General features: G+C 44.5%; 1 protein-coding gene across 1 annotated transcript in view; it reads right to left on the reverse strand.

Annotated features, from left to right (window-relative positions):
- The window catches only part of TRPC4AP (transient receptor potential cation channel, subfamily C, member 4 associated protein), a gene marked incomplete at its 5' end in the record, with an annotated part of 24087 nt that overhangs the window by 4189 nt on the left and 2024 nt on the right, over positions 1 to 17874 (reverse strand). Inside the window, 11 exon segments of the mRNA XM_009874355.1 lie at positions 1 to 63; positions 401 to 484; positions 1815 to 1916; positions 4024 to 4082; positions 4747 to 4878; positions 8356 to 8498; positions 10079 to 10267; positions 12617 to 12818; positions 13914 to 14042; positions 15652 to 15707; positions 16621 to 16678. The exon segment at positions 1 to 63 is cut by the window's left edge and continues 22 nt beyond it. Of these exon segments, the coding sequence (XP_009872657.1) occupies positions 1 to 63; positions 401 to 484; positions 1815 to 1916; positions 4024 to 4082; positions 4747 to 4878; positions 8356 to 8498; positions 10079 to 10267; positions 12617 to 12818; positions 13914 to 14042; positions 15652 to 15707; positions 16621 to 16678 (1217 nt within the window).

Genomic DNA, 17874 nt, shown 5'->3' on the forward strand with positions numbered 1-17874 from the left:
ATCTGGTCTGCGTAGGAGGTGGTGCCTCGCAGAAAACTTTCAACCGCCCTTGCTTGCCAAAACCTGAGAAACAGAAGAAAAGCTTTTAATTTTAGAGCAAGGGGAGGTGTTTTATCACAACTGTAATTTAAATCAGGTTTCCTAACGTCTTTTACTCCAACCCGAAGCCAAATCAGACCTGTCAGACCTACAGAAAACCACGGACTGCGCCGGGTACGAGACCCAACGCCAGCTTTGGCGTCCTGCCTCACCTGCACGGCCACTGTAGGCAGGTGTGACAGAGCCAGACCTTCTCACAGCTTATCATTTTCAAGCATTTTGAACTGCCGTAAGTTGCATGAAAACAAACTGACTTTCCAGTCACCTCAGAACAGCGTGTCGTGGTGCACAGTGAACCCACCTGAAGGAGGATTCAGCCGGTTCCTTCTTCATGACCTGAAGCAGTCTGGTCAGCAAACCTCTTTTCCCATCACAGACAAGACTCCTGGAGCACATGAAGAGATCACAGCGTGAGTGGAAGGGCTGGCAAGCACCACAGCTTGTAGAACGCTGAACCCAGTCTCTTCTCCAGAGCGTTTGTTCAATATCAGTGGTCAATATCCCGTATTAAATTTACAGTACAAATATTTGTAACTTTTGTTACTAGTTCTACAAGTGGAAGTTTTCTCCTCACGGCCTTTGGTAAATGTCTGCAATTACCTGTAACATGACTTCCAAATAAATCCTAAAGAAAAATTGTTTTCTCTCAAAACTTTAAGTGAAGCGTCAATTCACAGCTTGTAGGAATTAGGAGATTAGAAAAACAACCACCATATACCGCATTTGCACTTGAAAATGAAAGAAAAAATGCACCTTTTTTGCTCAACAAATGTAAAGGAAGCTCTAAGTTCTGTTTAGGAGGCAGAGCTGAGTATGGCAACCTAGATGCTACATGAGGTAGACTTCTGTACACACTAGGAAAAGTACAGAGGCTGTAGAACTGCAATACTACTAATATTAAATAGCATCTTTAGTGGAGTAGCCACCTACAGTAAACTCATGCAGAAGCAATGCCTTGACCTCACATACCAAGAAAAGATGAGAAACTCTGCACATTGGAAAAAGCTGTTTATGCCCTTGGCCTGCTTCCTTTCAGCGTGCAGAATCTTCTAGGAGGACTCTGATAACTAAATTCTGCAAACTATGCTTCACCTTGTGTGCTCTGTCCATCAGAATCACGTGTAAAAGACCTTATTGAATCAAAACAGCCAATCTAACCGACACTCAAATGAAATACTAGAGATTCTCTAAGTGGCTTAACGTGTTAATCTAATTTAGCTAGTGCTAGCTGTGATCTGCTCTTAAAGACTCAGTGCAGACACATTTAGATCTGGTTGTGCAGACTGGAAATGGACACAACATGTGCACAGGCTGCTCCTGAATCTGGAAACTCAGATTTAAATCTATCAGTAGCAGCCACTCATGCATTAGAGATTGCTTCCCAGGTCTGTCTGCAATGCCCATAGAGAGAAAGGCCAGACCGACAGACCTAGCACATCACAACAACATCTGGGCCGTGAACCCAAAATCCCCATTTCAGGTTGCTTTTCTTTTCAAAATGCCTCTAACTCCGAGCACAGCCACACTTCAGATTTGCTACCAGCCGTGAATCCTGTACAAATCAAGACACTTGCCCCTGAAACACATCCCTGAAAATCAAAGCGAGTGTGGTGGACGCAAGGATGTCCAATATGTCAAACGTGACATCAGACCTCCAGGGTAAGTGCTTGAGAAACACGTGGAGCTGCTGACCCAAATCCTCTGCCCCCGCTCACCTGTCTGTGTTGACAACTGCATCGACTTCAGGGATGTTGGCTTTATGGGAGATCGCACTCAGCTCATTGAGTTCTTGGCTGTTTAAAAGGAGATACTTGTTCCTAAAGCAAGACAGTTGGGGGTAGGGGAGAAAAAACACGATGAACTCCAGAGGCACGGACTAGCTCTGAGACATGGTTCTTTGCTGACCTGCTCAGGATCTTACTGTTCGGTTTGTAAATATCTGCTTCTGGCTAACACTGTTTATTTTTAAAATCTCTGCAAGATCTTGCTGGATTTCCAAAGACTTAAATAGCAAACTTTTTCACAGCTTCCTACAATTCTTCTCTGCCTTATTAGTGACCATGCTCTTTATCAGTAACGAATCTCAGTTAGAAAGCAGGAACTGCAAAAAAATACTCAACAATCCTGGTATTTTATTACTCTGAGCAAACTATTTACTCTGGAAGTATTTTAAAACTCTGTGGTATGTAGAAAATGGACCAAGAAGGGATATAAAAGCAAGAGATCTGCATGAAATTCTTAATCAAATACTGAACTTTTCGTAATAAAAATAGTCATTTATCCGTGAAGCAAATTAAATGCAGAAGAAATCTAACAAAGCAGAAATGTAGTACAGAGGCTCCTGCTGGCAGACTCGCTGCTCCCTTAGAGCGCTCCTACCTCAAACTGCTCACAATCACAGAATGTCAGGGGTTGGAAGGGACCTCAAAAGATCATCTAGTCCAGCCCCCAAAGATTTATTTTCAGGAAATGTAAGGGAGCACAGGATGCAGCGAGGAGTGTGAGGGTGTGCAAAGAGAGCCTATTCATCAAAACACAGCAATTACAAGGAAGATAAATTATTAAGACCAGAAAGGTGACAGGGATGCCTTCTTGCTTCAAACACTGTCTTCCAGATTAGTGCCCACTGAGGCTGTCACGTGAAGCTTCTTTTCATCTGGATCAACAGGTTTCTGTAAATGAAAATACAGCCTCTCTCTCTGTGCAATAAACTGATTTGTAAGTTTGGTTTACATGCTCTTTTACTAGAGTTAATATCAGAATATAAGTACTTGCTCTCGGTCTTGTCCTCAGGTAACTCAGCTTATCTGAGATTTCATAGAAAGTTCATGTAACTATTTGTTTAAAAACCCCAACCAGATTCCAGACATTTCGCTTGCTCAGATGTTCAAGCTGAAAGCTTTTCTGTGTTTAAACAAGCCTGAGGTCTTTGCAGTAGCCATTTTAAGTAGGAACATCATCTGAAGAGATTTTATTGGAAAACCTGGAGCGATTCTTGAGCAAACACGTCTCGCATGGAGGATTCACAATAGGCCAAGCCTTCCCCCTGTGCCTACAGCACACCCAGCAGCTCCTCATTCTTAAAGCTAATACTCCACAATCAAAAAGGCTGATGCTTCTAAACAGGCTTATTGAACAGTCCCAGATAAAAGCTGCACAAAGTATCACCCTGTAGGTATGAGCAGCTAGGTAAGGATGTGCTGCAAACGCGATGTTTGTAAGGAACAGGACGCTGTCCTGCAGGACTGAATTGGAGCAAGAGGACACTGACACGATTCTGCAAGTCCCAACAGAGCAACAAGTATCCGTTGAAAAAAACTAAAAGAAACCCCAAACCAACACACAAACTGCATCACTCCAGCAGAATCAAGTTTCTTGAGAATGCCTTTTGAAGGCAAACAGAAGCTTTCTTATCTCCAACTCAGCTCTGATGGCCAGCTGACAGATAATTGCTCCCCCATCCTGTTTAATCAGGTCTTCTCGATTGCTGGCATCTGGACCTTCCCAGACTTTTTACAAAGGCAAAGGAGTATCGATTCACCTCCTCAGACTGTCCTTCATCCTGATCTTCCAACAGCCTTCATTTCATGCTTGTTCCACTCTGAATTAAGCCTGAACGTGTCCCCCCAGGGTAGAGGTGCTCTCTGTGAGCCCACTGACTCAGGGAGAAGACAGACAAACAGCACCACGAAAGCTGCCTCCTTACTTAAAGGTTAAAGCAGGATGGGCTATTTTTAATCAACAGACATACTAAGACAGACCCACTGGAGAGCATATCCTCAGCCTTTTCATAGCACGAGCTGAAAGAACGCACGTGAACATCTGAATTGAGTTTAAGGACAGTACAACGTGCTGCTCCCACTGTAACTGCAATCAGGCAAACGATACGCCAAGCCACAGCCTACCACAGCTTTTCATACTCACTCGTGGTGATCACTAAAGCTCTGAAGAAGCCTCAAGAACTGTATCTTTAAAGTAATGTCCTAAAAAGAGACAAGAAAGATCAAAAAAATTCGTTTTGCTTTAGTATTTTTGGATATTAACTACCAAGCCGACACGGAACTGCTGAAATGAAAACCTATCCAAATCAAACCCATTTGGAGGGCAGAGCAAGCGAGTTGCATACATGGAGAAGGCTGCACTTTGCAGGCTGCCCAAAATATAAGCGGAGACTGCCTCCAAGCCTATGCATGGAGCAGTTAATAATTTCTTCTCACTGAAAAGGCAAAAAAGCTCATCACTGTACTGATCAATTTGGAGTATCTAGGATTGAGGGGGGAAAAAAGTAACCAAACTAACAAAGCCCCCAGTCCCTCCCAAAACCTGACTGTGATCCCTTTTGTGTTCTCTGCCTCTCCTTACCAGACCCGCTAGTTCTCACTTCCTTAAGTTCTGGTCACCTTCTAACTCCAGTGACCACAGAATTTACCCCTTTCCCAGTTCCCAAATGAGGGAAGAGGCTAAATTACCCTCTGCTAAACTGCTGACATGAGTCAAAGATAGAGATTTAAATGAAAACAGTAATTCACAGAGACCTGAATGCTACTGCATCTCAAGTCATTTATTAAACAAGCACCCGGCTACTCGATCCCTCAGAATTACACGACAGGAGAAAAACCCAATGTGGAATTAAAAAGAGTTACTCACCGGGCTACAGTCACAGTTCTGGTTGTGTCCGTGCAGAACAAGGGCCGACGCCGAATGCTTTCTCCAGATCAGTTTGTCAAACAAGTTATTGAGGCCAGGAATCAGTTTGAACTCTGCTATCATTTTATGAACCTGGAAAACAAGAGAAGTACAACGTACTCACTCGCTGCAGCTTTGGATACTGATATAACTAGTCCGGTAAAGAGACGGGCACAATTCTTTCATCCTCCAACAACAGAAAAGAGTGCAGATACATCTGTGTCCCCAGTTATTCCGTATCACAAAACTCAGCTGAAAATATTCTGCTGCAAGTCATGCACTGAGCATCCTCTGCCTGACATGGTTCTTGTTCAAGCGATCTACGCAGGAGTTCTGAGCAGTAACTAAACCACGCCGCAGTTCAGTGCTGCTCCTTCAGCTTCAAGGGGAAGTTGGGACTTCTTTGGAGAATGCTCAGAAGAGAAGAAAACGTCAAATTACTCTGGTTTATTTATCAGTCTGCCTGCCAAGCTAGGACACAGTACATCAAGACATCTTTGAAACAGACTATAGGGTTATGCACTTAAAAAACCCCCCTAGTAATTTTAGTGTAAACAAGTCATTAAATACCTTCACTCCGAGCTTTGACGCTTTTGATGTAAGCAATTTGGAAGATGAGGAAAAGGAGAAACTCAAAACAGGATTCTCACTAGCCGTAGGCCGATGACAAGGCACGCATGACTGGGAAGCCCAAAATGCTGTAAAAATTAAGTGCCCAAAACAGTAATGGACACAGTCCTTAAAATCAAATCATCTGAACAAGCATGGCTGATGGCCTTTTGCATTCTGTTGCCACCAACTTTCCTGTCTACATGGAAATCACATTCCTGCTGCTGAGGGTCTCCAAATATCACACCTGAGCAGCTCCTTCCCACCTCACCCACGCTCCGCTCCCCGGACAAACCACAAAGCTTGGAGTCCTTCAGTGCTCCCTTAACTTAAAAAATACTCTTGGGACACTTGGATCTAGTCACAAGCCTACAACAAAAACAACTCTGAGGAATCTCTCAGAACAAAGCACTCCTTGTAGTCCCCCGGTCCCTCCATGGCCAGCGTGGCACAAGCACAACAGGATGAAACCAAGCGTGCGAGCTCCCCGCAAGAGCCTCGGCCCCTCGCGAAAGGAAGAGCTCTCTAGGCTCATCGTTTTTTATCTCCTGAGTCTGTTCCTCCCCACACAGAGAACAATCTGTTTATTCCAAATGATTCATGCCTCATTTCAAACGCGTTAGGTTTACTTTGCTTAAACTCCTGAGCTCTCACCTGACAGCCAGCCATGTGACAAAGCTCTTGAGTCATGGTCACCACTTTAGATGACGCTCTCTACCAGACCCCAAACCTATTACAGTGACTCAGCCTGGGGATGCCAACACAACAACCCTTCAAACCCCTTTGACTTTTTGCTGTTGCTGCCCGGCTTCACCTAAACTGCTCTAATTTGCTGTCTCACGACTAAAACGATCACAAGCTTCTGCTGTGTGCAGGACCAAGGAAATCAGCCAACTGCCTTTTGCCACAGTACAGGCAAGCACGGCAGCCTAGAAAAACATACAAAGAGTGCAATTCAGGGTGTGACCATTAATGAGAAGGAAGCAAAGGCACAGACCCGCAGTGAAACACCACTTATCCCCAAGGGTGTGATCATCCCAAACAGGGCAGCAGGTAGGAATCAAGTTGCTGCCGGCACAGCTGTCGATTTAGGCCAGTTAGCCCAGCAGTCAAGTTCAAACCAAGGATTTAGAGTAACCATTCAGCAACAGGCTGGGTTTGTTCAGGAAGCTGCATCAAACTTCAAGCCAACGCCAAACCATTCCGGTGACACACCACAGCAGACTGAAGCAGGTCTTCTGACGCCCTTCAGAAACTCTACGCAGAATTATTTCAACACAAAGATTGTTGGCTGCACAGACTGGAAGATTGCCATCACAGATCTTGCGCTTTTTGTTCCCTCGCAGAAAAAGAGAAGCCACCAAGCAGCTGAAATGCTTGTCAGCAAAAAGAATACTATTGCAGACGCTGCTGTTCCCTCCTTAGCAAGTCAGACAATTCATCCCTCCCTGATTTCTGCAGAGAACAGCTCAGCTCTAGTTCCTCATCTGCCTGCTTCTCAGGAGGGGGAATGGATTCACATCGGCCACATAAGACTTTGGAAAATTTACGTAGTTTCAAAAGGCAGTGGATTTTACAAAAAGAGCTGGCCCTGGACAAAATGTGTTTGGGAACGAAGTAACTCAGATCTTTCAAGAATTCAATTCCAATCCTGAATCAGCCCTGAAGTGAACTGCACGTCAGCTTTATCCTTACACAGTTTCCCTCTTTGCATGGTGGCAGAAGCACCAGAGAAGAGTAAAGCGTTGTTTTCTCAGGAAATTAAAAACCTTCAGAGCTAGCTATCTGAGCAGCACACTTGCTACCTCGTCACATTTGACAGTAACAGGCTAGAACTGACCCAGGGAGGGAAGGAAGCCAGCACCTCCAGTTTCCCAAACAGGCAGTAGCAGGATGACTACAAGCTGCAAGTAGTTCCCACAGCAGCTATAAAACTGCATTCTTATGGTGAAATCAGGCAGGGAGGAACTGTCTCACTTGACACAATGGAAAAAAAAGTCCTCCTAACAGATCCACATCCTGGTAGTTCCAGTTATGTCTTGGGCCTTCTTTAAATTTTACTTTATGCCCAATAGAACGTGACTTCTAAAAGAAATGATAACAGGATTACGAGTTTCTTACGGCAGTGATTGCGGCTTCCTACAAGAATTGCTGGTTTTCTCTGGTTAGCATTATACAGAACCTATTTCTTTTTAATGCCGAGTATCCGTTTGTAGGTTCAGAGCGAAGAGGTCGTTCAACTCAAAACAATTTGGTCCTCCCAGTCTCTAGGGCGCCCAAACACCCCTGCTATTCCGAGCTGCTCTGCTGAGCCGAGCAGACTCTGCAAGCACTGGAAACCCGTCACAACTGCACCAACAAATCGGTGGGTTTTTTTTTCCCTTCACAACACGCTTTTGACCCATTTATATAGAACCACAGCCAAGCCACAGCAACGTGCTCCATAAGCCTACGTGAGGCAGAGAGCAAATAACTTCTCATTTTGAAAGTGAGGAACGCAAAAGGAACAGACCTGTGGGATTCCTGGGCAGTGCCTAGCACAGACAGCGCTGAAGCGTGTCCTCCCAGCCGCTCACGCTCAGCTGAGACGAGGCAGCTTACTGCAGGAATTGCCCATTCGTGAATCAGCCCCGAAGGCAGCCCAAAGGAGGGGAACACCTGCCTGCAGCTTGCGCAGCCTCACGGCACCGCTCACCCGGGAGGAATCCTCCTGCACTTGCCTCATCCTGGAGTGGCAGCTCTGCAGAGCCTGACCTCCCTGTGACAAGTCCCTGCCCCGTGGCTCGTTCTGGTTCCAAACAACGAAACGCTGCCTGTTTGTGCACTGCCACGACAAGATTTGCCCAGCTTTACACCTTGAGCATCGCCCTTCATGTTTCTTGTGTCCGTGACCCAACTAACGAGCATTTAGGTGTAAAGAGACACCGGCTGCTGCAGGCGTGAACGTTCACGAGCGCTCACCTGATTCCTTTGCCTCCCCATGAGCAGCACGCAGAGAACATACAACACCTCCAGCTTGTACATGATCTCGTGCATGATCTTCATGGACTGCGGCAGCTGCGTTCGTGTGGAGGTGTTGGCCAGCCCACTTTCATCTGAAGACTCTGAACAAGATGGCAAAGATGTGAGCCCAAGGCAGCTTCAACAGGAGAGGGTTTGTTACAGTTATTACTTTCACACTGCAACAGTGCAGATCTAAGACCAGCACGTCTGCTTGAAGCTTCCTCTCGACTAAAAATAGCAACACACAATAACCAATTACAATAAATGTTACAGAACAGAAAAAACACATAAGGACATAAAAATGAGAAATAAAAAAAAAAAATTTCATTTTTCCGTAGTAAGCTAAATGGCATCACCTACCTAAATTAGCAGGATCGCCTGTATGAATTAGGAGATTACTGCACCAGAAATACAGGGCAGAAAAGGTAATAACAGCAGGGGAGTGATTACCAGAAGCATTTACTACTCGTCTTCTTCCATTTCATACCTCAGCATCAGTATACTTATGCCACAGTTAGATAATTTTCATAGCCCTGTCTAGAATTACACTGCTAAGGGCAGAAACAGGATAGAACATGCCATGAGTGCAAGCAGAGAGCGTGACAGAAATCACAAGTGACACAGAGAAAGGAAGGAGACAGCGAGACTTGGAGGCTGCAGCTGGGGAAGGAGGTAGAACTGAGGGACGACCTGTCCTGCCACGGGACAGCGCAACTGCTTTTGGAACCCACGTGAGGAGACAGTAACGAGGCAAAGGAAGGAAACCAGCAAAGGCTGAAAAGCACAGACACCAGCTCTGACTCAGAAGTCCCCAAGCCACGGCACAGGGAGGTGGTGCTCTGGGGAAGGAGCCCCAGCTCTGCTTGCTGCCTGCTGGTGTGGGCCAGGAGCTGTGACTGGGCACGTCCCACCTCAGCAAAACCGCCCTGTGAGCTGTGTCTCCAGCCGGCGCGTAGGAAGGGACGTGTGAGATGCTGCTGGAGCATTCACAGATCTAATTTTTTGTGTACTTTCAGAAGTCACAATAATTCATTGCTACAAAACTAACGAAGGTGGATAAGGAAGAAAGCCTTCCACAGAAGCAAAGACTTAAATACCAAGATTTTGGGATAATTCTCATTAAGTTACGCAGTATGTCAAGTTCTACAAGATGTACACTGCATTTTTGACATACCACAGAGCGAAGAAACTAACACATGCTTGTTCAAAGCATTTTCCTGAGGCTACCTGAACACTTTCCATACACTCATTATTTAATTTTGCTGGAACTACCTTTCTTTTTTAAAGAAGGGACTACTTGCTTGGTATGAAGTATTTGGACCTAAAGCTATCAGCCTTTAGAGCAAAAGGCCAGTAAAGGCACTTACCCGAGACGTGTTATTTTTGTCACTCCAGGGAAGATTAGTGCTGAGCATGTGCAGTGTTACAGTGTTATTTAGGTGTGCAAAGGGCACGGTTTGCTGTAGGACATTTCCTTTTGCTAACTTTAGTTTTATGAAATAAAAAAAAATCAGTGGTACATGAGAACAAAAGGGGAGTCAGACCTAAACACTGACACATCTTTCATGCAAGAAAAGGGGAACTGGTACAGCCCACAAGGAAAAGCAACACGATGGCAAACAGTGAAGAAGGTTAAGAGATGCATCGGCTAACGGTGGCTAGAGGAATGCACGCCAGGTACCTGTACTGCTCTGCTCTGCCTCTTCATTTGCCACTCTCATCAGTGCATCAAGTACTAGAGCATTGTCCAGCCAGGTGTACCACTCTTCCAACTCCTGGAGGAAGCTAGAAGTACCTGTTGTTTCAGACACCTTCCGCGTTGCCAGTTTGCACAATCGCTCAATGAAGCCTGGAATATTCAAAAGCGTAGCTGAAAAAGAAAAAATAATTTCCATTACCATTTAAGATGATGCTAATACAAAAGTTGTCAAACCCTCTACAACACAAGATACCAAAACACCTGTATTAGTAATACAGAGGAGTACAAAGAAATAAATTCCACCTGGTTAAAAAAGATCCAAAGATGGAAGAAGTCGGTGCACTCTCTTGTTAAGGACTGGAAGAGAGTGTACAAACCCCAGGCATAATTCGGTTAGTGTTAAAACTGGTTTGTGCTGGACTGGAAAAAACAAAAATCAGTTCTACCACTTGTTTCCAGCCGATTCCATTTTGCTGGAACTGCTGTTTTCCAGTCCACAGCGAGTCAATATCAAGGAAGTGATCTGGCTGAAAATGAAGCTGGCAGAAACAAAGCAGCAGCCCTTGGCAGGAGCAACTCCACCTCCCCTCTCCTCTGTGTGATGTTACCTCCTTCATTTTACCTCCTGCGGTGTTTGTCTCCTAGCAAAGCCAAAGTAGCTCACTTTGGTAGCCGGGCAGAAAGCTGTCAGCCTTTTAAGTACCAGTTTCCTGAATTTGGTGCTTGTCTCCTAGCAAAGCCAAATTAGCTCACTTTGGTAGCCGGGCAGAAAGTTGTCAGCCTTTTAAGTACCAGTTTCCTGAATTAGTTCGCCGTGGGACAAAGTACATGGGGCCAATGTCATGTGTTCCCCTAGTCAGAGGGTTTTAATTGCTGTGGAATCGCACTCTGAGAAACAGCAGCTCAAAGACAGAGGTCACTGGTCTGCAAACTGCTTGGGGAGGTGCTAGGAGCTGCATTTGGTCCTCAAGTTTCCTCAGAATAACTTAAGTTATAGGACCTGTTCATTACAGATACACAGCTAAGTCTTCACTACGCACTTGCAGGTTCAAGTAGAAAAGAACGAAGAATTTGGCCGCAGACACTATAGGAGAGAGTTGCAAGATTCTGCCCACTGGTACCTGCTCTGATGCCCCCTGACAAAAATGGAATATCATTAACAGTCTCAGATACAGGCTGAATTGTACGAGCCGAAACGACATTTGATCAACTATGCTCAGCTCTGCAGTGACCCAAAGGAGCAACGAGTGCAAGCTGGAGCACAGGAGGTTCCACAAAAACCTGAGGAGAACCTTCTTGACTGTGAGGGTGACAGAGCCCTGGCACAGGCTGCCCAGAGACGTTGTGGAGTCTCCTTCCCCAGAGACACTCAGAACCCGCCTGGATGTGTTCCTGGCTGAGCTACTCCAGGTGATCCTGCTCGGGCAGGAGGGTTGGACGAGATGATGTTTTGAGGTCCCTTCCAACACCCAACATTCTGTGATTCTGTGAAAGCTTATTCAGTTTGACTAATTTAAATTAAACTTCATACCCACGCCTACAAAGAGTTGCTCGCTGCTCTCTACAAGCAAGCTCTGGCAATCACAAGGCAGAAGACAATACTCTCCCCAGCCCTTTGAAAATTTCTGAGCTTCTGCCTGCTGTTCTCTGCTCTTGGTCTCTCTTTGGGCGCTGCAGAAGCGGTAGCAGTTAGAAACAGAGCTTTGCTGTCCACAGCGAACACACAATGTTAGGAGACAGGAGAACCAGCTCCAGACCCCCTTTAGCACTTCCCAGCGTTGCTTGGCATGGACTCCTGCAAAACACCTGCCTCAGAAGCCCAAAAGATTTTTAGTATAGTAATTGCTGAAACCAGCAGATTCTGTGTTTGAGGGTGTTTTAATTTAAATCTCTTCAATTCATACTGATCCTTCAAGGCAGGATTTCTGCATCTGAGAAGTACTCAGCAAAATAAGGAAACCTGCACTGTGCCCAAAGGACAAGCTGAGATTACACCCAGAGATGTCCAAGGCCGGCACGGTAACGGTGGGCAACACGGTTAGTACTAAACACACTTCCCTTGCTGATAAGGACAGACAGAGCAACGTCAGGTGAAATTAGAGAATGAACTATTTTAACAGCAATCACACTGCATACAAATTTTAGCTCAGGAATTTGTATTCTAAGGAGGACATGGAATGAGAGAGAGTCGCCAAAGCGAAGGCCACGGAAGTGACTGAAGGATACAAAACAAATCAATTTATTTTTAGACACTCAGTTCATGGGAGAGGGCTGAAATGACAGAATTTAACTCACCTAATCACCAACACCATATGAAACTGAAAGCTACAGAGTTAAGTTTAACAGAAAAGACTGTTTCCAGGAAACTGCGCTGAGGAAAGTAAATACAGAAAAATGCTTTGTAAGATAGAACGTTTACAGCATCCTTTTGAAACACACACCAGACATGTGAGATTGAGAAGAGGGAAACATTACACATTGCTGAGATTCTTCCCCATTCATTCACAATGTAGCAATTACCTTGATTAATTTCAGCTCGAGAGGGATCCAAGTTTTTTTTCTGCTGGGCATTTTTGGCAAGAAGCGTGTGCTTGTCGTCGCTTCCCGTGTCAAGTTCAGAAATGGTGACAGCAAGGATCCTGCAGAAGCTCGCAAGCTGCTGCTGATCAAAGCTGGACACGAGGCTCGCGAGATTGGGAATATCGTCCAGTTGTATCATCTCCTGGAGGAGCAACAAGTGAGAAAGTCACACGTGATGTTCAGCAAGTGAACACGGACACGGCCAGAAGGCTCCAGCTACAACTCTCCTCTGGGAGACGTGTGTGTTATTTCAGCGTCAGAAAAAGAGAAGCAGAACAGCTGTGATTTATGACTGCTGTAACTTACATTCAATTCCTGAAGTACAAATATCTATATTTTCAAGACTGTTTACATAAAACTTGGGGGGCTTTAAAATAAAAAAACCACCAAACACCCACAACCTAATCTTACACACAAATTACATTTTAGGTGTTAAAAAGTTTCAATTTTGTTCTCCACTTCTGTATTTTCTTTGCAACTCACAGATGAGAAACAACTTTTGCATGATTTTTCTCTCTCTTTTTCATCCAAAGATCTCTTTTGTAAAAAGATGCTGAAAAGAGTCTTCAGCAAAAAGTGTTTATGTTCGGATAAACCAACCCTGTTTCCTGCCTCGGGAAGTCCATCATCCTCAACTGTACTCTAGACAAGTTACAGAATCCTGACCCTTTCTACAAAAGGTCATTCAGGGTTTTCCCAGGGTTACACCTCTAATACTTTATTTGTCTCACATCAGGGCCCTAAACTGCAATGATGCTGGCAAGCAAGTTCAAAAAAGCAGTTTGTGCAGAAGGCTTAAGTTGCCCCAGCCCACAGCTTCTTGGGGAGGTGCCAAACTCAGAGGAAAGCGAGAAACACAGGAAGCCTTCCAGGTGTCAGGAAGACACTGAAATATGTGACGTGGAATCAGAAGGTAAGGATGAAAAACTGATTTATACAAGGTTCATTTTCTTTATTTGAAATGCTGGTTGTACTTCAATGACGGTTAGGTAAGTCAGCCCCTATCATCCTCTGCAGGCTACGCAAAAACATTACGAGTATGATCCAATACACATAATTTGGCTTCTGTATGAAACGTGATGGAATTTCATGATCAATGTGAACAGTCAGGTTTCAAATAAACTATAAGAATTGAGAAAGTCAGCTCTGAGGATTCTCAGCTCTTCAGAGAAATAGCTGCCTTTCCTCTACCGGCCTGCAAAGCCATACAAATAAAATTCAGAAACGAGTAACTGACCTTTTTAACTCCCAGGATGTCTTCAATGAGCGTTGCAGTTTGTAGGAATGTCTTTTTGTTTGTCATCAGTGTAAACAGGAACAGCACAAAGTCATTTCTTTCCGCCAGTCGCCTTGTGACTCCTTCCGTCTAGAAAGTAGAAAAATGCACGCCCAGACCTGGTGAGAGCCCGCCCAGAGAAGCTGCATGTTACAGGCACAAGCAGGACAGTTTTCCAGCGGATGTGTTATCAAACCGGCTATTCCTGAAACTGGGAAACATCGTGTTTACAGCAATCAAAACTAAATCCTGCCCTCGCCTGAAGTTAACATGATGCTTGCAAAAACTGCAGGGGCCAGGATGAGAGGCTTCATCTCAAGGCAGTTGTTTACTTGCCTGAATCAAAAGTCAACACTGGGTGCCTGGAAATACATCAGTGAGGCTTGTCTCTGGTTTCCCACACAAACTGCAACCAGCTCCGTTTGAGGGAGTCCCCACATTCCTCCTGAGCTATCAGCACTGCTCTCAGCTGGGCAGAGTGTCTGAGCAACCAGAATCAAGCACTGGCCTTCAGAAATGCAGCGACGAACCCAAAAGTCACACTAAAGCACGAACTCAGCTTCGGGCTCATTAAGGGCAACTTTCGTGCTCTGACCATTAAAGAGAACTTTCACGCTCTGATCTCTGCTGAGATCACAGCCAGCCTCCTCTGGAATTAAATGTAACTTGAAACTACATCCTTGGCACTTGCAAACCCATCTCTTCTCTGGCACTGACGTACTCCCACCACTCACAGAACAAGACTCGCTTACCCCCGAGTATCACAGGCATAAGAACGGTCAATATTGAACACACGACATTTCCGTGATCCTGAACACTTCTCATTCACGAGAGCAGCGATACCAAAGTGAACTGATACAGCAGCTAGTCTATAAACTGTAAATCTGTTCCTTAGCATATCATGCTATTCACAGTTTGCAAAAGCTGCATTACCTCTAGTTAAAAAAATAAATTATGTAGTGAAGCCAAGAGCTCGCTCTTCCCCCTCCCATGCATACACAGATACTCAGTGGTGAGAACACGGTCTATTAAGACCCAAACTCTCCAGGGTAGATTGATGTCTTTGGAAGAGCTCCAAGCAAGTAATTGCCTTTTCTCTTTTTTTAATTTTTGTTAACCAGCACTCCCTAGGCTGTGATATAATAAAACGCGCGATTAAGTAAACATTCTTGAGATGCTCCCTGCATGCATAATCTGAGTCACGCACTTTTAGCTTCATCATTCTAACAGCGAGTTATTTCAATGGGCCTTTAACCCAATGCTTTAACCTTAGCACTGATCTGCCAGCAACCGAACTGAACTAACACTCAGCATGTGAAGGAGTTACAGGATCAGACTTAAAACACTTTGCCAGCACCACTAGCGAATGAGACTCACTGTAGCTCGTGCTAGCAGGCATCCCTTTCCAGCTGCAAATTTTAAGTTTGAATACACCAAAGGCTGTGCTTCCTACAGAAACACAGACACAGAAAGATCCAAACAAGAGGACTTAAACTTGACAAAACGGCTAAGAAAACGGAGATTATCTGAGTAACACATCAAAATATAGAGTGATTCTATATTTAACTGAAGGAATTTGAATGAGAAGTTTCAGAGTAAGCTTAAATTATGTTCAAAAGAGTCTGTATGTTCTCTTATTGAGTAGCAGATGTAAAACATGACCAGCAGAAGAGCGCTCTTCCACAGCAGTTGTACTCACACATATACAGGTGTTGTACAGTATGCTTAAACAGTCCTTGATGAGGTCATCACTTACTGCAAAGGAGAAAACAGACATTCATTAGCTCTGCGCTGCCCAAGACAAATAATGTCCACAGCAGTGACATGAATAGCTACAAAAGCAGCTGTGAATTTCAGAATATCAGAGACCAATTCAAAATTTGTCCATACAAGAAACTCCTAAGACATGGATTTGTTCCAATTATTAAGAACAGAGGGGAAAAAAGGACAGTCGATGTGGTTTTCTCTATGCCACATCAGAAATTCCCAGAAAAGCTTGGCAATCTGATTTACCCCAGAATTTTCATATTTAAACTATGTTTTCGGTACGGACATACAACAGCTGCCTCTAGCCAAGTTCAAGTTAATCCACCTGTGAACTTCCCTGGCTGACGGGCATGAAGCGTATTATGACATTTCCCTTCCTCAGAAGGGTTCAAGGAACCAGCAGAATCAGACCGGACAAATGAAAACACTAAACCAAAACTGCTCCAGCTAGAAAACTGCACGGAAGCTACCGCACCCCACCGGCAAGTCGTCCTGATAGCAACTTGGAAATCAGGAGTCACTGTGACTAGGTCAGGAAAACAGCCTATTTTTAATTATCTCACAATCTCTGTAACTCCTATTACAGACACAATGTTTCGTGGCTTATTATGAATAACTGTTAACTGTAGCTATAGCCACAGTAGCAATAAAAGCTTCCACTGATGGCTGATTTACTGCACTGAGAGCAGTATGCTATGCTGAGTGCATGAATCTTCCTGAGCTGTGCTTTGCAACTGGTGACTACCCGAAATCCCATCACAAGAACAAAGAAAACAATACTTCCTTCAGAAACAAGAAATTGCTGGTATGGAAAGGGAGTAACAGAAAAAGAGACTAATTTCTGTCTGAATAAGGACACAAGGTAAGAATGGAAAAAAACCCCAAACACTTATTTACTTACTTTTCTGTTTCTTTTTCTGTGTAATAAGAGTTGGTCTCATGAGAATTTCTACTAAAAGCTGTAAGAACAAGATAAAGAATTAGGGAAATAACCAATTAATTCGTCAGTGACAAATCCAAACAGTCCTATCTCTGCTGAAGTCACAGAAGGGAATAATGGAAGCCCTACACAACCAAAACCCCACCGGCGTCTAAATTACATTGACAAAAAATAGTCGTATGTACCCTGAAGAAGTAACAGTTACATAAAACAATCTCCCACTGGCAAGTTTTAAAGAATTTGAGTCCACAAAAAATGTAATTTCAGATAACATCAAAGGATGGCTCGCATATGTCTCCCAAAATAAAAAATCTTTAGCAGTAATCTGCAATGAGATGCAAATTTTGCAAAGGCTCTCCCCTAAATCTTGCTGGGCTTCAGAATACATTTCAGGTCCAGACATAACAGAATTTGGCTGCTTCAGATTTTAATCTCACCAAGGAAGACCAAGCCACTGCTTGTGCACACACACCTTGTATGTATACTTACATATACATTTACAGATATGTGATGTCAAATTTCTATTTAAGGAACGTAACCATCAGCGTTCCAAGACTAGGACTATGGTTCTGATAGACGAAGAACCGATCTTTAGTTGTTCTAACCTATAGCACTAGTTTATCTGAAAACATCTCACAAAAAAGCAGTTTATGTAAAAATGAGAGTTAGCCACTAGAAGGAACAGCAAGAAGTATTGCAGAAAGCCCCTAGTTTTAAAATGCAGCTTTAAAATTGTTGAGAGCAATGTCCACGAGGCTCACGTATCCATTTGTGTGTTTGTACTCAGGTAATACTCTACAAAGGGATACCATAAACGTAACGGCTGTCAGAACCCAAAAACATCTGAAGGAACGTACAATACACACACAGTACTACTGTAAGTTGTGTCCTTCGAAGTTCCCCATGTTTCATAGCTCAAAATACTGCAGCAGAGGATCAGCACACGGCATGAGCGGAACCAGCAGGTGAGACTACTTTGAAATCCCAGGGTAAGATCTTCAGCACTACATAGCGCTGGTTTCTACCACTGCCTTGAACAACATCAGCTCGACGAGCTTCAGCAAGGCCAAGGGCCAGGTCCTGCACTTGGGCCACAAGCCCTGGCAACGCTACAGGCTCAGGGCAGTGCGGCTGGAACGCTGTCTGGCAGCCAGGGACCGGGGGGTTCTCACAGAGAGGCGGCTGAAGGTGAGCCAGCAGGGTGCCCAGGTGGCC

Source organism: Apaloderma vittatum, unplaced genomic scaffold (assembly GCF_000703405.1).
Source record: "Apaloderma vittatum isolate BGI_N311 unplaced genomic scaffold, ASM70340v1 scaffold14368, whole genome shotgun sequence".
Classification (NCBI taxonomy): Eukaryota; Metazoa; Chordata; class Aves; order Trogoniformes; family Trogonidae; genus Apaloderma; species Apaloderma vittatum.